Source organism: Parambassis ranga, chromosome 7 (genome assembly GCF_900634625.1).
Source record: "Parambassis ranga chromosome 7, fParRan2.1, whole genome shotgun sequence".
Lineage (NCBI taxonomy): Eukaryota > Metazoa > Chordata > Actinopteri > Ambassidae > Parambassis > Parambassis ranga.
The window spans coordinates 1,453,043-1,475,112 of NC_041028.1; the positions used below are offsets into that span (position 1 = coordinate 1,453,043).

The window sequence follows — 22,070 nt, forward strand, 5'->3', positions numbered from 1 at the left end:
AAACTACTCTGAAGATTCCAAATTCTGCCCTGAAATGATGTTGTTCATTCCCTCAAGTTCATTTATGTGGAAATGAGGGTGTGAGTTGTGGAATTGTTAAATCAATACTGTGACATTTGTGTAGCAGTTAGTTCATTTGTTTTTAGTAAAGAAGGGGGAGCAGCATCCTACAGTAACAGCGTCGCTCCTATTTTCTGTGAACACGATTATACCCCGACCCCCTTTTGTGTACTCGTCAGCATAGAAATGCCAGTTGTTGTTTTTTGCACTCAGTGCTGGATCACAGCTGACATCCTCTCAGGGTTTTTTCTTCTGCGCTGCTTCACATTTGGACGCACACACACACACAAAAAAGAGAGAGGGGGAGTGATTTAGGAAAAAGGTCAGTGATACTCGAGCAGAGAGCATGAGAGAGAAGATGACAGCAGCAAAACAACAGTGAATGTGCCCAAACAGCCCAAAAAGGTTAAGAGCTGCAGACGTATGACTTTCAGGTGACTAAAAAAGCAACTGTCATGGCAGGAGGTGCATCTGGCTGGTGTTGGAGTGTTCTTATGTATGCTAGCACAGATGCTAACGATGAGTGTCTTTTGTAGGAAGGCAGTGGAAGCTGGTGGTGGATCAGTGTTGTGGTGAAGATGCAAACATACAAAGATGAAGATTAAGGTCTGAGTGTGAAAACATGATGCAAATGCATGCAACAGACAGACAGGAAAGTCTTCCGATTTCTCTTATTTTGTTCATTGTACTTCTTTATTTAATAAGTTCAGAACTAGCACCATTAAGTGGTTCTTAAATGTAAATGTACATAAACATGACCCCAGACGTCAGCAGTCTTTCACACAGGTCCAAAGAGGAGACAAAGAGAATCAAATCAAACTAATGAAACAGAAACATTTCATGTGATTTCTTCAGGAAAATGAGCCAATAGTCCATATATAGCAGTTTATTTAAAGGCCGAATTAGAATCCATCTACGAGGGCTGTCAGTAAAGCCTCAAATACACTGTGTGATTTTGGGGAAGTCTGTGTTTAACACCGACTCACACAGTGCGAATAAAATGCGATGTCAAGTCAGCTGTGATGTCACTGCTCACACTACACATGGCTTCAGGTGATCACACTGAACCAGAAATGAACCACGTCTAACCCGGAGTCTGACCCTGTTGCTGTTTCAAAGAAAAAGACAGTCAGGGTTTGTGCTGCGTGTTTCTGCCTCAGCTCATCAAACAGAGCCTCCATCACTTCTGTCCAACGCCGCGTGGGCGCCGCCATGTTTGTTATCATCTGAAACAATTTCCTGTAAGCGCAGTGGGGGAATCGCACTGCTTAAACTGTGCGATACTCTCACAAGGAGCGACAAAAATATCAAACAACAACATGCAACGTCAGTCGCCTCTTGTGAGCCCGTGTACACTGAGCGATTAAAGACGCACAACAAAGCTGAAATCCAGCCCGACTCGAAAAAAACTGTACGACTCAAAATTTGTGTATGCCCGACTGTGTGCTCTTTGCCAAAAGTCCTCACTCACCCATCCAAACAATTGAATCAGCTGTTCCTCCGTGGTGTATAAAAGCACACTGCTTCTAACAAATGTGAAAGAATGAGCCGCTCTCAGGAGCTCAGTGAAGCAGCGTGGGGCTGTGAGAGGAAGTCGCGTCCGCACGAGGGGGTCAGAGATGATCTGGTTAAATACAGATATGTAATATTGGAGAAGTATCGAGAGCTTTTTGTCTACTTCCAGAACTTGTGTGGAAGCCTGCTGATGTTTTATGATGTGTGCCATCAACAGAACATTGTCGCTGAGGATGGAGAGATGTCTGATCTCCTGGCTCCTTAACCAGCTGAAAGCCTTCCACAGACTTCTCTCAGGTTCATAACTTGGGAACATTTTAACGTCCCAAAATGAGTCTGTTATGATTAAAACCAGCAGGACTCACGCTTCTAAAACATGCCGGGGGCTCAATACAATGACACAATGATGGAGGACTTTCCTGTGGTTGAAACTCCAGCGCCTGCATTGATATTAGGTTCATAATATTCATATTTATTTTCACTAGAGAGCAAATTAGATTTTGGCTTTTAATAGTCTGGACGGGAATCACACAGTCAGACTGCAAACACACACCATTTCCCGTCATGTCTTTGTAATGGTCCTGCCTGTAATCAGCGTGTATGGAGGGAAGAAGAGTTTAGCACAGCTTTACTGAGAGTAGAAGGCAAGAGGGAGATGATGATGAAGTGATTTATAGAGAAAAGACCTGAAATAACAAAGAGAGGCAGCGAGGCTGGAGGCTGGAGGCTGGAGGCTGACAGCGTGTGTGTCTGTGTACGTTTGAAGAAAAGGGGAATAAATGGTGGTGACCTGCAGAAGCATGCAGTGCATTAAAGATAAGAACGTCCCACATACAGGAGTGTGTTCACTCTGCAGAAGGCTTCAGATCAGCTGTCTGACTCGTGTGTCACACTCCGGAGCGTAGTGACACAGTTTACAGTCACAGCGCTGATGTTTGGGTGGCGCCCTCTGACAGGTGGAGGTGTAAACGTGGTTGTTATTCAATTTAAAACCCGAGGGGGGGGGGGGGCGGGGGGCGTAACATTATCACTCCGGTCTGACTCCAGACGCTGCACGTTAGAAAAAAAGAGCAACTTCAGCCAAAAGAATGACTGATGGAAACTTTCAGAAAATAATGGAGACTTGGGGACTTTAATGGAGTGAACCTTTGGCGCCCACATTCAGACACACTGCGGCGCTGAGCACTGCAGCCGTAGTTTCACCATCTGCTCTGTTTTGTTTGGCAGCCCTTCAGAGTCTCCATTCTTCTGATTACCCCCCTCCATAGAAGGAGATTCATGATCTGTCTATCCACTGAGAGTGTTGGTGACACACACACACACACACACACACACACACTCTCGTTGCTATGGGCACACCAGAAGTTAAAGAATCATCACTTCATTGAGCAGAGGAGCATCATGGGTCCATCTGGTGCTGCTGCTCACAGCACGTCGGCCCGTCTGAACCCAGCATGTAACATGTGCTGGTCAGAGCCCAGAAAAAGGAGGAGAAGTTTGTAGAAGAACAAGGGCTTATTTACCCCTAACTACCATCTTTGTTTTTCTCTTCTCATTGTATTTATATCACTAGACACTGGACCAGCAAGGTAAAATAAAAAGAAAGATTATTAAATATTTAAAAGAAGAAAAAAATGTATTTTAATTTATTGAAGAATGAAGAATTTATTGTCAAGTACAAGTACAAGAACACAGCGAGATTAAGGAAGATGGAGTACGCCTCCGGCCGCAGCCAGGTTTATTGAATTTATATGTGCTTTTCAGGACATCCAAGGTCGCCTACAGGCCAAACAAAAAGTTTAAAGAATAAATAAACGGCAAAAAACATCATAGAGTGCAGGAGGGCGGATGTGCAGGAGTTCAGAGAGCCAGTGAGGTAGAGGATGGTCTGACAGGACCAGAATCCTTCATTCAATCGGACTGGAAGCCAATGGAGCTCCTGCAGGAGGTGATGTGATCAATGAAAGGGTTCCGCCCAGTTCTGGACCAGTTACAGTTTTTAGACGGACTAAAGAGGGAGACCGAACTGAAGGCAGGATGCCACCAGGGTGACAAGGGGACTGGCAGTGCTGCTGGGAGTGACGGGGCGGAGATGATAATCTGTGTGGATTATAATATGCTGATTATTAATTTCAGCTTGATGTGGGTGTTGAGGATGACACCGAGACTCTTTGCCCAAGAAGGAGAACACTCAGGACACAGTAGCTGGTGTTAGTAGGTGGATTTCATGCTAATAAGGAGAAACCGAGAAACTTGCATGAGCCAGGATTTGATTTCCTGTAGACAATCAGTGAGGGATGTGCAGGGTGGAGGAAGAGGTGGGAGGGGAAATCATTGATCTGAGTGATGGTGAAGTTCGTTAATAACATGGAAAATAAACTGTAAAAGGCAACCAGTGTAATGATGGAGTGTTACAGCCTATCCAAGCCGTTTTGGTGCCTAAACTAAACCAAACAATAGCCGACAAAGTGACACAAACCCGAGTGAAAGTCCTCACAAATATATCTGTGGATGCTCTCCTCACAAGTCCTCACACATGCAACACAAGCGTCACGACTGCTCTGCTACGTTTGTAAATAAAGATGGTGGTGACCTTTTGACTATACATCTCTATGACCACAGGAGGGCGCCATCACGTCTCAGTGGCCTGGACTCACACTGGCTCAGCCAACAAATAACAGAAGTTTAATCATGCTGCCGTCGCCACGAGCACGTCTTGTGAGACAGGACAGATTGTGTGGGCTGTGGACGTTTTAGACTTCATTGATTAAAAAGAGTTTTCTCATTATATTGATAAAGTGTGTGCCATCACAGTTCTGTCTAAATGATTTTCTGCAGCAGATTATGTTTTATTTATATATATTTTTTTATAATCTTCTCCTGCAGTACGCTCCTCTGACATACAGAGGCAGGAGAGTGACGCTGACGGTGGTTTGCTTTCAGTCCTCGGTGGAGGAACGCTGAGTGAATATTGATCTCTTCATTATTATTCTGATCCTCTCCGTGAGTGGCTCCTTCTGGACATATCAGCCACATGTTGGCTGAGCATTAGCATGTGGAGCATCATGTGGAGCATCATGTGTTCTGCGATGCGGCGGCGGCGGCGTGGTAATTAAATTCTGTGTGCCGAGTGCCGGGGCAGCAGTTACATCTGTCAAGCTGATGCTGGAAACGAGCCAGCGCAGGGAAATGGCGCTCTGCAGCGGGGTCTGAGCGGGGCAGCTTCTACGAGGAAATGAATGAATTACAGTAAGCACATCGTCATAATCACATTTCTGTTATTTCCCCAGCGTGTCGTGTTTGCCTTGGCTCCTCCCACAATAACAAAGACGCTTCCTGTCTGATCATCATGTAAACACACTGATGACATATAAAGCCTTCCTGTGGATGGAGGCCACAAACAGAGTGGCTGCTTTGTTTTCAGATGAAGTAATTATTGTCTTTGTGGACACTGAGGCCATTTTACAGATTCATATGTAATCAGCTGACCTGTAGCATCCGTCCATCATCTGAACCCACTTCGCCCTGCTGTAGTGTGGTGAGGGCCTCTTATGCCCCCTTGCGGATGTTCTGGTCTTTTCTGTTCTCCTGCTGGGTTGTTGTCTGCCTTCTCCTGCTGGGTGGAGCCGTGGCTGAAACTACTCTCACCTGTCTCCAATCGCTGATCCTCCTCGAGTGCAGCGCCAGTTCTGCGGTAGTAAAACCGCCGCCAAACCTTCCTTAAGCATCTTGTTGTCTTAGCCTAGCTAACCGTTGGTTGCTTTTTGTTCCTTTTTGTTCACCTTACCTGCGCCTGGATCTCCTGCTTACGTTTCATAACACCTGCAGTGCAGGGTCACAGGGGGCTGGATCCTATCCCAGCTATCTACGGGTGACAGGGGGGGTCCACCCTGGACAGGTTCCAGTCCAGACCTGTATCATTCGAGTCTAAATATGTCACTTTAAATTCATGTTATGATAACTCAAGCTTTGTTGTTTTGAATTCTCCTAAATGAATTTTAAAGCACCTCAGCAAATTATTATTATTATTCATTATTGCATTGATTATGGTCTGTTGGTCTCGTTTTTTTAATTATTATTTTGTTTTCATTATTTTGTACTTTGGAGAACCTTTTACTTTTAAAAAGCTATTTTAAAAACTTTAATACTATTATTATATTTCTTGTGGTGTTCCACAACAGATGGACTACAAGCTACTGTTTTATTTTGTATCTAGCCCAAGACAACAACTGTGGGTTTTTTTGTTATTATTATTATTTTATTGAAATTGAAATGATTTTCATTGGTCAAACCACAACGTTAGCAGTTAGCGTTTTTTCTGGGTTGTAGCTTAGCATGCACGCCTCATTGGTGCACTGCAGGGTACACACATTCATATTCTATTCTTTAATATTTCATATTTGTAGTGAAGGTGTTGCCAGGTGTTGAGTCTGGTAACACTTGCGTGGATGCGTTTGTATTTTTTTATTGTTGCTATAGAAACCACTCTTGGACCACAGCCTGTGTGCTAACGCTGCTAACCCTCTTCTCTTTTCCTTCATATGGCTCTGTAGTTTTTGTAAGTAAGTGCAGTGTGTTGTTGTGAGTTGTGACAGCAGTACACTGTCCTCTTTAACATTAAGATCAAGGTTATTGATCAACTTATTTTGAGTCCATTAACTGTGACTTTCTGACATAGTGAACAGACCCAGCTCTGTTCTTTGATCTCTGTGATCACAGCATCACCAGCATGTTGTTTTTCTCTCAGCAACACGCTCGTACAGCTGATCTTCACAGCATTAGTGAAGGATTATTAATAATCTAAAAGCAGCTGCTGTGGGCCGACGTGGTCCATCCACACGTCTGCTGCTCCTGTGTAACCAACATAAACTCTGGGAGAGGTTTTTTAAAGAGGCTTCTCTTGTTGTAATTATGTGTGGCAGCTGAGTCCATCAGAGTGGAGAGGATCATTTACCAAATTCTCATATGACAGCAGCTCCACTCACACTCACATGGACCAACACTGCCATCTGCTGGAGAACAGAGGAAACAGAGGAGAGTAAAAGGAGCCCGTCCACTTCCTGTTCATCAAACTGCCAGCATAAACCTGTGAGGATCATCTGCACCTGCTTCTAGACAAACTGTTACAAACACATTTTAATCCATGATTGACCAGTGTAGACTTTTCCTCATGAAACACTCACTTTCTGCTCATAGACAAGGACCGATGGTGACGGGAGATCCTCCCATGATGGCCGTGTGACCTCACTAATCTTTATAGAACAGTATTTTTATAGATTTATAAAGAGAAAGAAATGAAACATGATAAAAAAAGAATTATTGTTTTAATTTCATGTTGGTTACATTTTTGACGCCATGTTTGGGACTCCATACACCTCCAGAGCGCCCCCTATCAGGCTCTTGGACTCATTCATAACAATTCTCTTGTAAAAACGGCCTCCAGCTGTATACCGTTAAATGTTCTGCAGCTTATTATCTGTTTAGCATCAGCCTGTAGTGACGCCTCCACAGCTCAGACCCGGGACTCGGCCTCTCTCTTCCTCCTCCTCACCTTCCTGTAGAGGAGCAGCAGCCCAGCACAGATGTTTGCAACGAACAAAATGATCACCGCCTGTGTGTTCAGACACAAAACAAATCAGTGTTCACACCAGCAGCATTACAGTTTCATAAAGTGGATCCATTAGCAAACCATACTATGTAAAGAGGCGGTGGAATGTGATGAGGCTCAGTCTGCTCCTGCTGCTCTCCATTCAGCTCCCAATGGGCCAGAGAGCTTTCGTAGTCCAGATTAAGAACTCCAGTGGGCAAAACTCGGACCCCCCAGTAGATTCTCTGCACCCTGCGGTAGGTGGCGTCCTGCACGTCGCAGCGATATGTGCCTGAGTGAGATAGAATGATGAAATATTCTGCCCCACCTATGACCACGGGCAGGTGTGAGTCTGTGTGCACAGGTGTGTGTTCACCTGCGTCCTCCTCTCTGACGGGGTTTAGAGTCACCCGGTCCAGCTCAGGAGCCTCCCAGCGATCAAAGAGAGAGTCATCAGAGCTGATGATTCCTCGAGCGAACCGCCATGACACCCTGAAGCAGAAAACATGAGCAGTGCCAGCAGGCTGTGAACATGCTCATGTCTGCTGTGAAGCTTTTGGCAGTTGCCTCAAGTGGACAATGGAGGAACTGCAGCTTTTGAGGGTTAACTGTTGTTGTCAACAATCATTAACAGTACAGAGCAGCCATTTTTATGAAAGTAATTTTGGTAATGAAATAAGAATAACTTCCTCCTTTGCTCCGGACACAAATTCTGGACAGCCACTAGAGGGTGCTGTTATAACAAAACAGCAAGCTGCTGCATCAAAATGACTCCGATCTGTACATGTTTGCAGTTTTTGCAAACATGTACAGATCGGCCTCACCTCCAGGAGAACCTCCCCATCGCCTCCATGACTTCTTCTAAGCAGTCGATCTCCACTCTCTGCCCTGAGGTCACCGTCATCGTCCTGAGCCCACACTGCCACGACTCCAGACAACTCGCCTTACGCACGCGGCACTTCTCTGACACCTTTCAGTCGGACATTTTCAAACAGACATCATTAAGCTTTGTGTGTTTTATCCTCCTCAGCTCCTCAGAGGTGTCTCAGTGGTACCTTTGCTCCATCTTTGCTCCTCACATCAGCCTCCTGTATGGCTGTCTTCCCATCCTTTACCAAACACAGGGTTTGGGTTTTAACCCCCAGTCCACAGGTGGCGCTGCAGGGGGAGCTGTCGGTGATGACCTCCACCAGCACTTTGTCGTCTTCCCTCTGCTGGGCCGAGGTCAGAGGATGGAGGAGGAGCAGGAGCAGGAGCAGGAGGACGTGCTCTGTGTTCTAGTGAACAAGAAGAAACTATCAAACTTTTCAGTCTTAGAAAACGTGTTGTTGACAAAAGCTTTTGATAAACAATCAAACTGTCAAAGCTGTAAAAGTTGTCCTTCATCCAGGCAGCAGTGAAATCAGCTCTTATCAAACTGATTTTACATGAATAAAAGACAAATAACCAAATGAACTGCACTCACCTGCTCCATGAGTACAGACAGATCAGTTATGATTTTAAAATCCTGTTGTTATGACAACCACAACTCCAGTTACCTATGGCCTATGGGTCAAACACATCACATATGCTGTTTTTTTTACAAACAGATGATTTTGTAGACTTTTGTTTTGTTGTGTTTCTGTTGCATTAACTGACAGTCTCAACAGATCTTTTTAGTTTTTTGTTGCAATATAGAATATGACCACCAGAGGTCAGTCAAGCTCTGGCAGCGCACAGCTCAGCACTACACAGATTAGAATCAATGCACTCACACATAAAATGTGACGAACCTAAACAAACAAAAAGACGCCAAAATCATTGATTATAAAACCAAAGAGGCAAATATTCATACATGTAAATATATCGAATACAAGAGAATATGTTTTTATTATGCTCCACCCTCCTTATGTTTTTGTGTGGCTGCATGTTCACATGGAGCTTTAGTAACTTGAACATTTCTATGAGCTGTAGTTTTTACTACAGTCAGTCAGTGAGCTTTATGTTGAAGGATTTATGGATCACAAAAAACAACAAGGGGGGGCAGGTGGTGCCCATTCTCTGATTTTGGTGCCACCATATTGGATCCTGAGAGAAGGGAGCCTTCTTAAACAGCAGCTCCTCTCTCTCCACCTCCACTCCCAACAATTTTGAATCCATGTGTTGTAGCTTGTAGCTTTTTGTGTAGCTGTGCCTTTAAGCCAGCCCTAAACTTTGTTTACCTAAAATTACTTTAAAAAGCAGTGCAGTGACATCTGATTCTTAATCCAGAGGGTGTCATACGACGTCGCCAACCTTTGCAGCTGTAACAGCTTCTTCTGGGAAGGCTTTCCTCCAGGGTTAGGAGTGTGTTTGTGTCTGAACATTCTTCCAGAACTGTATTTGTGAGGTCAGACACTGAGGCTCGCAGTCTTCACTCTAATTCATCCCTAGCTGTTCTATCGGGCTGAGGTCAGGTGGTGACCTCTGACACCATGAGCCTCAGCCTCCGCTGACCCTGCTCTGTCATTTCATGTGGCCGACCACCTCATGGCTGAGCTGCTGTTCTCGTTCACTTCCACTTCGTTATAATGCCACTGACAGCTGACTGTGGAAGTGATCGGAACATCTGACCTTAACTATTTGGATGCGTGAGTGAAAACTTTAGCAACACTGTGGCAGCTACAACAGGCCGCTGGTGGTGAAGGATGCTGTTTCTCAGTCACCTGGGCTGAAGCTGTTTCAGTGTTTGATATGATCTGTGTGGGGATGATAATAAAACTCTTTTTGTTGTGTTTCCGGCCAGTAAAAAAACAAAGACTGTGGCATCATTTGAGCCTCTGAACTGGACTTCTGTGGTCATAAAGAGGTATTTTTAAATCCTGTAACTGTACTGGGAGAAGCACCAAGATATGACAAACACACAAACAGGAAAAACCCTCATAATGACTCACAATGAGGACTCGGACCAAAACATCGGCCAATAACAATGTGGCCTAGTTGGCCGTAAAGCTCTGAATGAGTCATCACCACATGCCAGTGTGTGTGTGTGTGTGTGTGTGATAGAGGAGGAAGAGCAGGTGGGACAGAAGAAGAAGAAGGAGTAAGGTGGTGATGGAGAAGGAAGTCAGAACTGGAATGACAGAGCCACTCGAACATAACTTCACCTTCACTGGTCCCAGACTCACTCCACCACCTTGCTTCCATGACAGTCCTTATACAAGCAGACAATCAACGCACTTGACAAGAAACCAAAACACTTTCCTCACTGCTCCATTCTGTCAAAACACAGTCTTCTAAGTTGGGACAATCTTATTAAGACATAAATCCTGCATGGGATGGCCCCACATTAGTGAATGTGTCAGAACATCCACACACAGCATCACTCGGGGTTCTGTGATTAGACCATTGACAGTAAAAACTATGGACAGAGCTTCCATGACGTCACCCGTTTGTTTCTGAAGAGCCGTTTTGAGACTCAGTGGGAGGTTCCGGGACGTTGATGACCGCCACCATGTTGACAGCGTCACGTCAACTAAAACTCCGAATATGGACAAAGAGGGGGAGCACGAGCGGGGTTTAGGGGGGCGGGCGATCGTGGAAGCGGGAAACTCACGCTGTGATACGTCAACTGTCTGTCACTCAAGCGGCAACGCCCATAATTAGGCGTAATTTTAAGTCAGAATACAATTGAAACGAGTGAGTTGTAAAAAACATTCACCCCCCGTACAATCGACTCTAGAAGAGAACCTATCATCTGAGACCAGAGTGGTTTTTTGTACCAGGCTGTAAACATGTTCTTTTCTGCTGTGAAGTCGGCCATTTTAACATGGGAGTCTATGGGAAATTACTCGCTTTTGGAGCCAGCCCCCAGTGGTTGCTGCGTGAATTACAAGTTTTGATACTTCCGCATGGGCTTCAAGTCTGAGCCCCGAAGGTTGCTGCTTGGATCAGACACACTGATTAGTGACCAGACCTGTCGACACTGAATCGCTGCTGCTGCCACCTGGTGTTTCACTTGTGAATGTGTGATTCCTTTCTGACCTTTTTAAACTATTTTATGATCTTGATATTAACAATGTTTGTCATTTTAATACGCACCTGCAAATGTTAACCTGCTTTATTAATGCTTGATAATTATACTGCAGCTTTTATGTTTTTACTTAACCCTTTGCTGCTGCTCCTTGTGCTTTTCACAACTAATTTTACTTGTTACAGATGTTCTGTTTTTAACATGCACTGTCCTGCTAAATAAATCAATCAATCAAATCAATCACACAACCTCCAAACTATATCAAACTATAACCTCCACCTATATGTCTCCAGGTGGTCTCTAGCAGACTTCAGTCTGGTGCTCTGTCTCCAGGTGGTCTCTAGCAGACTTCAGGCTGGTGCTCTGTCTCCAGGTGGTCTCTAGCAGACTTCAGTCTGTGGTCTGTCTCCAGGTGGTCTCTAGCAGACTTCAGGCTGGTGCTCTGTCTCCAGGTGGTCTCTAGCAGACCCCAGTCTGGTGCTCTGTCTCCGCATGCTCCAGTCTGCTTCAGGTGTCTTTTCTGCAGAAGTGGGGTTTTATTCCTGTGCAGGGTTAAAGTTCTCTGACCCTGTTCCGCAGTGTAAATCTGAAGAAATGAATATTGTTGTGGTTTCAGGTCCTCTTGCCGCGCCTGTTCTCTTGTAACCTCAGGATATTTCTTTCAGCAGCAGCTTCCTGTTCCTCGAAGGCGTGGTTTATGTCACTGAGCTGTTTAATGACCTGCAGCCAGCTTCCTTACCGTCAGCAAAACTGCAGCTTTGATTCACACGGACAGCACGGTTCAGGGAGTTATGGTGGACACAGGTTAGGCCTGACTTCGAGGCAGAGACGTGTTGTTTAGTTCGCCTGCAGGCCTCATAAATCACATATGCTGACGTGAGGTTTGAACTTTGAGCTGCTGAGATTTTCTCACATGCAGGAAAACAATGACCGAGCACCTGCTGAAAATCCTGATCGTTGGCGATGGAAACGTTGGGAAGTCGTCTTTTGTGCATCGATATGTCAGCGGACAGTTCAACAAGACGTACAAGATGACTGTGGGAGGTACAGTGTGCTGTAGTTAATCATGACGTGTGTGTGTGCCTGCGTGTGTGTGCTGTAACATGTACACTTTGTGAGTACTTGCATTTCTTGAGCTCAAAAATCAGCCATTTTAAAACTGTCCGTGTGGATTGACTCACTTTTGGACCTGCCCCCAAGTGGCCGTTAGGGGAACTGCAATTTTTGCAGTCCTGCATGTGTTGGACCTGTTTGACTGTATGTAGAGGTGGATTCACACACGGTCATTGCAGCTGGCTGCCCCCTGGTGGCTGGCTGTGGTATGAGGGTTAAATTTGCAGCTGTCTTATTTCCCATTCTCCTCCCTTCCACTTCTATGTCTCTGACCTTGTATCCATGTCTCCAGTGGATTTCTCAGTGAAGCTGCTGCACTGGTCAGAGACAGAGAAAGTCCGACTGCAGCTGTGGGACATCGCAGGTAAAGATCATTCAGGTGAGTAAATACAGTATGGATGGAAGGATGGATGACACCATGGACTCTGTGTCCCCCCGACAGGACAGGAACGCTTCATATCCATGAACAGAATCTATTATAAAGGTGCAGTGGGCTGTGTTGTGATGTTCGACGTCACCAACTCGTCCAGCTTCCTCAGCTGTCGCCATTGGAAACAGGACCTTGACAACAAGGCCATGCTGCCCAGTGGAGACTCCATCCCCTGCATCCTGCTAGCCAACAAGGTGATTCAGAGCATTTAGAGGCCGAATGAAACACAATGAAAGTCTGCAGGTTCAGTATTCATGAGCAGCGCTCCACTTGATTTGTTCCGTTTGTGTGATCGCTCCATGAGCGCTCTCGGCCTCTGAGCCATTTTCATTTACAGCGAATTACTCTTTCTTCACCTGTCTTGCTGCCTGTCTCTCTCTCGGCAGTGCGACCTGGCTCAGCGGGTGGTGTCAGCAGACAGCATCAAAGAGTTCAGCAAGGCCAACGGATTCAAAACGTGGATGGAGACTTCTGTCAAAGAGAACAAGAACATTGGAGAGGCTATGAGGTAAGAGCGGGTGCAGGAGGAGGTATTGCGTCAGTGGGTAACGTACTGCGTCACTTCCTGTTTCGACACTGTCCTGTTTGTTCACTTGGTGTGCGCTGTTGGTGCTACGGACTTTCTGCATTAGACATATTGTGTTTGCTTTTATTGTGGTAATACACAAGCACCGTAGTGTTAGAGTTAAGTGCACCAGTTTCTGGGTTCCCCTCTCGTTTACCACTGTAGCGAAGCTTACCGTAACTTAGCGGTTAGCATTAGCGCTTAGCATGGCTTCTTCCACTCGCTCTGCATCTCCCTCTCCTGCTCACTGCACGGTGTGTGACATGTTCAGCTACTCCTCTGCCTCCTTTAGTGAGCGTGAGGTGTGCACAAAGTGTAGCTTATTCACAGTCTTGGAGGCGAGGCTAAGCGAGTTAGAGGGTCGGCTCCGCATGTTAGATAATAGACCTGTAGCCACAGCAGCTAGCCAGCAGCAGTTAGCCTGTGCGGACCAGCCTGCCTTAGCTGATGTTATCCGCACCCCGGCAGCCCCTGAGCAGCCGGGAAGTCAGAGAGGTTGGGTGGCGGTTCGAAGGAAGCGTAGCCCGAAACAAAGGCCCGTGGTTCACCACCAGCCGCTTGACATATCGAACCGTTTTTCCCCACTCGGCGACACACCCGCTGAGAAGCCGACCCTGGTTATTGGCGACTCTGTTCTGCGGCATGTAAAGCCGACACCAGCGGCTATAGTTAAGTGCATCCCGGGGGCCAGAGCGGGCGACATAGAGGGTAGCCTGAAGCTGCTGGCGAGAGATAAGCATAAATACAGTAGGATTATAATTCACGTCGGTGTTAATGACACCCGGCTTCGCCAGTCAGAGGTCACTAAAGTTAATATTGAGTCGGTGTGTAATTTAGCTAAAACCATGTCGGACTCCGTAGCGTTCTCTGGTCCCCTCCCGAATCTGACCAGTGATGACATGTTTAGCCGCATGTCCTCGCTCCGTCGCTGGCTGTCATGGTGGTGTCCAGAAAATAACGTGGCCTTTATAGATAACTGGGAAACTTTCTGGGGGAAACCTGGCCTTATTAGGAGAGACGGCATCCATCCCACCCAGGGTGGTGCAGCTCTGATTTCTAGAAACATAGCCAAGTTTATTAGACCAACCTGACAACCCAGGGTCGAGGCCAGGAGGCAGAGTCGCTGTCCTACACACCTCTCTGCTGCTTCTGGAGGACTGCCGCCCTCAGTTAGAAACACATTAAACACAAATACACATAGAAACACTAAGCTTAATAATGTTATTGAAGTGGTGACGGTCACACGTCCTCCCACAGTTCATCAAGCACACAAGTTAAGATATATTAATCATAATAACCTCATAAAAATACACACTAACACACACAAACACATAGAACAAGGTAACAGAACACTCAGGTGTGGATTGTTTAACATACGATCCCTACACTCTAAGTCGCTCTTAGTTAATGATTTAATTATTGATCATCACACTGATATACTTTGTCTCACTGAGACTTGGTTACAGGGTGAAGAATATGTTGCTTTAAATGAATCAACTCCGTCCTGTTATACTAACTGTCATGTTCCTAGAGTTACAGGTCGCGGAGGAGGAGTGGCAGCAATCTACCGCTCCAGTCTTCAGATGAATCCTAAACCTAAGTCTACTCATACTTCTTTTGAGAGTCTCACTCTCAGCCTGTCTCACGGAAGCTGGAAGAAGTCAGAATTTGTTTTACTCGTCGTAGTGTATCGTCCACCTGCTGCTGCTTATTCAGAGTTCCTGCTGGAGTTTTCAGACTTCTTATCAAGTTTAGTGCTTAGCACAGATAAAGTCATTATAGTGGGTGACTTTAACATTCATATGGACGTCGACTCCGACAGTCTGAAGATTGCCTTCAACTCACTCTTGGATTCAGTTGGGTTCTCTCAGTTAGTAAATGAACCCACACACTGCCACAGTCACACCCTCGACCTGGTTCTCACCTACGGCCTGGAAGCTGAGAACCTGCTAGTGTGGTCTCAAAATCCTGTTCTTTCAGATCACTCATTAATAACTTTTGACTTCTCTCTTTCAGACCTACCAGCATCTGAGGAAAAGGTCTACTACAGCAGATGTCTGTCTGAAGACGCCGTAAAGCAGTTTAGGACAGCAATCCTACCAGTACTCCCCACAGTCCCAAGTACTGATGGGGGTACCAACTTAAATGTTACTCCTGCAGAGCTGGACCGCTTTGTCAACAACACTGCAGACACACTACACTCAGTCTTAAACAGGATTGCTCCACTGAAGAAGAAGAAAACTACAAACCAGAAGAGGCTAGCTCCGTGGTACAACTCAAACATCCGATCACTGAAACGGATTACACGTAGGATGGAGAGGATGTGGCAGTCCTCTAAATCAGATGACTCCCGGAGGGCCTGGAGAGACAGTCTGCTGACGTATAAGAAGGCCCTTCGTAAAGCCAGGACAGCCTACTATTCATCACTAATAGAAGAAAACAAGAACAACCCGCGCTTTCTCTTTAACGCCGTGGCCAGGCTGACAAAGAGCCACAGCTCTGTGGAGCCTCGCATTCCTGCAGCTCTTAGTAGTGAAGACTTCATGAGCTTCTTCACTGATAAAATCACCACTATTAGAGGACAAATCAACCACAATCTCTCTGTGACCGCTGAGGATACACCGCCACTTCTGGAAACGGATCCTGATCTAACTCTGGACTGCTTCGCGCCCATCGGCCTCCCTGAGCTGACCACCAGCATCAGCAAGTCTAAACCTACTACCTGTCTTCTGGATCCGATCCCTTCACAGCTCCTCAAGGATGCTATTCCTCTGATCGGAGACTCTATATTAGGACAGATCAACTTGTCTCTGGAAACAGGATATGTACCACAGGCTTTTAAAACTGCTGTGATCATTCCGATACTTAAAAAACCTTCACTGGACCCGGACGTCCTAGGAAACTACAGACCGATCTCCAACCTCACCTTTATCTCCAAACTACTCGAAAGAGCTGTTGTAAGTCAGCTAAACGACCACCTGTGTAGTAACAGTCTGTTTGATGCTTTCCAGTCTGGTTTCAGAGCCCATCACAGCACAGAAACAGCACTGCTTAAAGTCACCAATGACCTCCTCATGGCATCGGACCGGGGTCTCGTCTCTGTACTCGTTCTACTGGATCTCAGTGCTGCCTTCGACACCGTAGACCATCGCATCCTGCTACACAGATTGGAACACGAGATCAGGATTACAGGAACAGCACTGCGCTGGTTTAAATCATATTTATCTGACAGATTTCATTTTGTTCACACTAACGATGTGTCTTCCACAGGTACAAGGGTTAACCACGGTGTTCCACAGGGTTCTGTGCTCGGACCGATCCTGTTCACCCTCTACATGCTCCCTCTAGGATACATCATCCAGAAGCACGGCATAAACTTTCATTGTTATGCTGATGATACCCAGCTGTATTTATCCATGAAGCCTGAAGAAACGGAGCCGCTAGTCAGACTACAGGCGTGTCTAAAGGACATAAAGGACTGGATGTCCTCCAACTTTTTACTATTAAACTCGGACAAGACTGAGGTCATTGTTTTTGGACCGAAACATCTCAGAACTAGTTTATCAGATAATACTTTCTCCCTGGATGGAATTACTCTGGCCTCCAGTACGACTGTGAGGAACCTTGGAGTTATCTTTGATCAAGACATGTCGTTTGTCTCTCATATTAAGCAGGTCTCCAGGACCGCTTTCTTTCACCTGCGTAATATTGCTAAGATCAGGAGCATCCTCTCTCAGAGTGATGCTGAAAAGCTCATCCATGCTTTTGTCACTTCAAGACTGGACTACTGCAACTCTTTATTGTCAGGATGTCCACATTACTCCATCAACAGTCTGCAGCTGATCCAGAACGCAGCAGCTAGAGTTCTGACAGGAAGCAGCCAAAGGGATCATATCTCTCCTGTCCTAGCGTCTCTTCACTGGCTCCCAGTGGACTCAAGAATACACTTCAAGATCCTTCTTCTAACCTACAAGGCTCTTCATGGACTTGCTCCATTGTATCTGCAGGACCTGATTGTACCATATGTTCCTAATAGGACACTCAGATCTCTGAGTGCAGGTTTACTAGTAGTTCCTAGGATTCATAGAAGTAGAATGGGAGGACGAGCTTTCAGCTATCAGGCACCGCTATTATGGAACCAGTTACCAATCTGGGTCCGAGAGGCAGACACTGCCTCCACCTTTAAGACTAGACTTAAAACTTTTCTGTTTAGTAAGGCGTACAGTTAGCCTTAGACCTAGTGTGTAGCACAGCTATGCTGCTCTAGGCCTACGTTGTCGGGGGGCACAAACATGATCCACTGAGCAGTTTCCCTCTCACCCTCTAACCTCTCCTTTTCTCTCCTTAGTCTGGCTCACACTGGTCTCAAGACCTGGATGATGACCTGCAGTCCGGCCCGTGAAGTCTCTCTTGCTCTACGTTGTCGGGGGGCACAAACACGATCCTCTGAACACCCTCTGACCTCTCCTCCACTCTCCTTAGTCTGGATCATACTGGGTAATATCGTCTCATAATCTGTGTTAACTGTCTTCCTTGTAGTTCTGTGCCTCGCTCTCGCTCTCTCTTTGCAGGTCTCAAGACCTGCATACTGACCTGCAGTCTCTCCTGTGCTCATCGACTTCACTAGCCCCTGCTGCTCATCTTTACTATCAAATTACTATTCCTACTTATGGACCGACGATATATATAGATATCATTACAATATATCACTGTTTCATCTTGCTGTCATGTTTGCTCTGTACTGTATCATGTTTGTATCATGTTTGCTCCTCTCTCTCTCTCTCTCTTTCTCCTTCATCCTCTCTCTCTCTCTCTCTCTCTCTCTCCCTCATCCTCTCTGACTAGCAGCAGGACTGGTTCCCCCTTAAGTTGACGGGTCCTGCTCAAGGTTTCTTCCTCTTAAAGGGAGTTTTTCCTTGCCACAGTGCTCTTAGGGGGGTTCCTGTGAAGCGCTTTGAGACAATGTCTGATTGTAATATGCGCTATATAAATAAAACTGAATTGAATTGAATTGAGCCACACTGATGATAGGCTGCTTAGCTGAAGGCAGCTATTAACGGAGAAATGTGCTCATGTCTGCTGTGAGGTTGGATGTTTTAACTCATGCTGGAGCAGCCTCCAGTAAAGACCTGTAGCACTGCAGCTTGTGGGTTCATGATGTAGTCCAGGGGTCGGCATCCTTCAGCTTTACATTACAGTTTCTCAGAGCCACAAAACCTGTTTGACTACTAACTTGAATATAACACTAAATATGTAGTTTATTTTTTATATATTAACAATAATGTTATTTTGATAAAAGGGACTTTTAAGTGTGCGTCATTCCTTCATTTCCTCCGTGCTATGAAAGAGCTTCAGAGCTGCGGGTTGCTGACCTTTGACCTTTGACCTTTGTTGATAAAGATTTACGAAATTTCACCCATAGTTTTCTGTAGAGTCATTGTGTTTGGAAGATTGTTGGCAGAATGGGAGTCCACCTACACGTCTGATTTATCCAAATACAGGCAAAGAGGCGGAGCTAATGTTGCCCCCTGTCACTCAAAGCCACAACAACCTGAATTATGCAATTATCTTGATATCATTCACATGTCTTGTGTATGATCCCCTGTGTAGCTGTGAGGATCCGTGAGCTCATGAACAGACAGCGGCTGTAAACACTTCTCACATCTCTGGGGACTGACTGACTTTTTGGAGCCACTGTCAAGCAGCCAGTTTAAGAAGCTACCATTTTTGGCACTTCCTCATTGGCATCATTATTTATCCCTGCCAGTTATACAAGTCCATCCAGTGCAGTAACATGAAACACTGGAGCACTCCTCCGCACACATGAAGTGTGTCACATGACCCTCTGTTTGACTGAGAGGATAAAAGCTGCCGCTCTCTGAACACTGTGGTAGCTGACGTATGAGAGCCGGCTCCGTGCTGCCTGTACAGGACGTTAATGACGGAGCTGGTGAAAGCATGGAAACAACCAGCAGTGAAGTGAGTTTTAATGAGCGGGCCTGCAGCGAGCAAAAAAACAGACCACAGGTGTCAGAAGAGGCTGAGTGGAAGCAAAGCATCAAGCTTTGTTAAAACACTTTTCACATTTGCATATTTACATCCTGTTTTAACAGGAAGTGCTTTGAAGAAGTGGAAAAAGTTTCAGCCTGAGCTTCACACGTGGAATCACAGCTCAGACTGAGGATGCATCTGGTTGCAGAGACACTCCTCACAACAGTTCATCTTCATCATTGTGTTGTGTTTCAGGAGACTGGTGCAGGAGATTCTGTCAGTGAAGTCCAGGATGGACCCGCTGCAACCCGACCATGAAAACAGAACATCTACAGAACTGGACCCAGAGTTCAACAGCAGCCCGGGACCAAGCTGCTGCTGAAACACCAACAATCACAGCCAAGAACTGCGTCTTACTTCAGAACAGCGCTGAGGCCTTTTGTTGTAGGCGGCCGTGGCTCCATCGATCCCACTTGTAGACCAAAAAAAGTCCGGCTGAAGCCGTCTCCTAAAGGCTGCTGCACCTTTCACAGTGTGAGGAGCTGGACATAGTTCCTCAGTTCAGGCTGTTCAGGTGTTTCTTATGACGGTCTGTAGTCGATCCTCATGGATCCCGAAGATCTTTTATAACACAGATGTCCCACTCTGTCCTGATCGTGTGCGTCGTTGCATGTTTCTGTGTACGTAGTTTTTGTTTATTAGTGTAGGTCGGTCATTTTGACTTGGTCATTGTAAAAAGTACCTTGTCAGCCAAAAAAGTGTGGGGACCCTGCTTTAAAGGATGAGGCCTTTGTGTGGGAGCTGTGTCTTAGTTCAGAGGCTGCAGATGGAACACAGCCCCGAGCACTGGCATGGCGCTCACTGCAACACAGCTAGAGAGCAGGTTTAGATGAATGACACTAAAGATTTGCTCAAAGTATTTATGAGTCCATAAAAAAAAATCACACAATCACAATATGACCTCTGCTGTGATTCGAGTGAGAGGCAGACAGTGAGGATGAGGAGGAGAGCGAGGCATGAGGAGCAACAGAAGGATCGGGCGGGAGGTGTTTGTCTGAGGCTGAGCGCATGCTCAGTGCAGCCGCCAAAGCCTCTCCTCCCTCTGAGTCAGGCAGACACATGGTGTCCCCGCACAACAACCAGGGCTGTGCATGTGTGTTCCAGAACGGCAAATGGTGAGTAGGTGCTGTGTGTGTGTCAAACTGAGGCACATGGATGTGCATGTGCTTCCAGCTCTTTACATACATCAGTTCTTAGCCTGAACTGCAGACATCAGAAGTGACGGCTTTTTATCCTCCACACATAAAATCCTTTTATTTTGAATTTGTACATTTGTAAAAATAAAAAAATGAAAGTTTAGATTTTTAGTCTTACTTTAGTTTTTTGCTTCTTATAGTTAGACAGTGCTACAACAAAGGATCATTCAACAAATAACAGAGTGATGATCTGCTGGATGAACTCTCTGGTCTCCGGGCAGGACTGGTTCATCACATCTTTCTACTTTATGTTTGACCGAGTGTAGACTGGACTCCACGTTTTCACTGCTAGTAGTAGGAGCTGGCATTGTGGGATGGTGTGTATTTGGGCTAGCTGGTTAGCTTCAGCAGGTTCATCCGTCCATGATCTAAATAGCTTCATCTGCCAGGTTCATGGCAGCAACACGCTGAGCAGAGACACCCAGACCTGGCAACATCCTCCATCTGCTCCCAGGCGAGTCAGACCTTTTATCCTTTAAGTCCCCCTTGCCTGAGTCCAAGACCATCCAGGCCCCCCATCCCCAGCTCCTACCCAGGTCTAACCTAGCCTAGACCGCTAACTTACCTGAAGGTTGCTTACACTAATTCAGAGGCTGAGCTTATGTGGACCAGGTTTTGATTATCCTGGGGGTGTTGTACGTATAACAGTTGTATTTAACCCTTTTTGTATTTTAAGTGGTCATATTTTATTGCTTTACTGTGAATAAACGTCAGTAAAACACAACCCTTTGAACAAACATCAGTCCTTTGACTGCTTCTTACACTGTTGCTGTGTTCGGTCACATCTTTAACCCTTTAACCATTTTTCTGAAGTCGTCAAGCAGAACTTTTAACATCTTGTGAGCCAGAAAACCCCAGTTAAGAATGCAGTTAGCTGATCGTGTCACTGAGATTTAAGGTATAATACATGCGACGCCTTACTTGGAAATGTTTTCTACTAATGTAAATATGATTGAGCTACAGCATGTTGATACATTTTCTAACTTTCATAATCCTAGAGAGAACGTTAGGCGTGGTGGAAACATACAATCTGTCCTGAAGTGACTCTAGAGGGCACGATGTCACAGATATTTGGGGTTTATTACATATTTCGTGTTCCAAGGTGCTGTTTGGACCTCAGTGTGATGTCACAGCCTGTGTTTGGGTCCATGAAGGTGTCGTTCCTTCCTTGCAGGTCTCACCCTGCAGTGTGGATGGAGGCTGTTTGTGGGATGAGCTCTGACAGGCCTCAGGTTGAATATGTATCTTTGACCTTCTGTGCGGATGCTGGGTCTCTGGAAGCGTGGGCCTCAGTGAGTTGTAGGCGGGGGCAGCTCTGAGCGGTGACTCAGTCCTCCACTCTCATCACAGACATGGAAAAGCCTGGCGCTGAAACGGCAGAGGAGACAGATGGAGTTTTTCTGGTCCTTTTGTCAGGGTGTAGTAAGCACTCCACATTATGTCTGCCATTATACTTCACTCATGTGTTTTTGTTTGGTTCATATTCTGTGGCTCACAGCATGGCAGCAGGGAGAAGGACACTGCACACAGGCATGTTCGCTGGTAATGGACACATTTTCTAT

The 22,070-nt window shown here is 45.9% G+C and overlaps 2 protein-coding genes across 3 annotated transcripts; one reads left to right on the forward strand and one right to left on the reverse strand.

Moving 5' to 3' along the window:
* Positions 1-6,888: 6,888 nt before the first annotated feature.
* On the reverse strand, positions 6,889-8,636 carry tmem81 (transmembrane protein 81). Its single transcript, XM_028409367.1, is given in 6 exon segments — positions 6,889-7,186; positions 7,270-7,454; positions 7,539-7,654; positions 7,987-8,168; positions 8,218-8,439; positions 8,628-8,636. Coding segments are annotated over 6 exon segments (813 nt in total). The 3' UTR covers positions 6,889-7,087.
* A 3,214-nt stretch (positions 8,637-11,850) lies between these two features.
* Positions 11,851-21,232, forward strand: LOC114438937 (ras-related protein Rab-7L1-like). Of its 2 annotated transcripts, none has more exons than XM_028410590.1 (6): positions 11,851-11,957; positions 12,073-12,197; positions 12,559-12,630; positions 12,709-12,890; positions 13,083-13,204; positions 15,278-15,337. In XM_028410590.1, the coding sequence occupies exons 1-6, from the start codon at positions 11,851-11,853 to the stop codon at positions 15,291-15,293; spliced, it is 624 nt and encodes a 207-aa protein (XP_028266391.1). In that variant the 3' UTR covers positions 15,294-15,337. The 2 variants fall into 2 exon arrangements, with proteins under 2 accessions (XP_028266391.1, XP_028266390.1); XM_028410589.1 differs by lacking the exon at positions 15,278-15,337 and adding an exon at positions 19,508-21,232 and having other exon boundaries at positions 11,852-11,957.
* Positions 21,233-22,070: the final 838 nt, after the last annotated feature.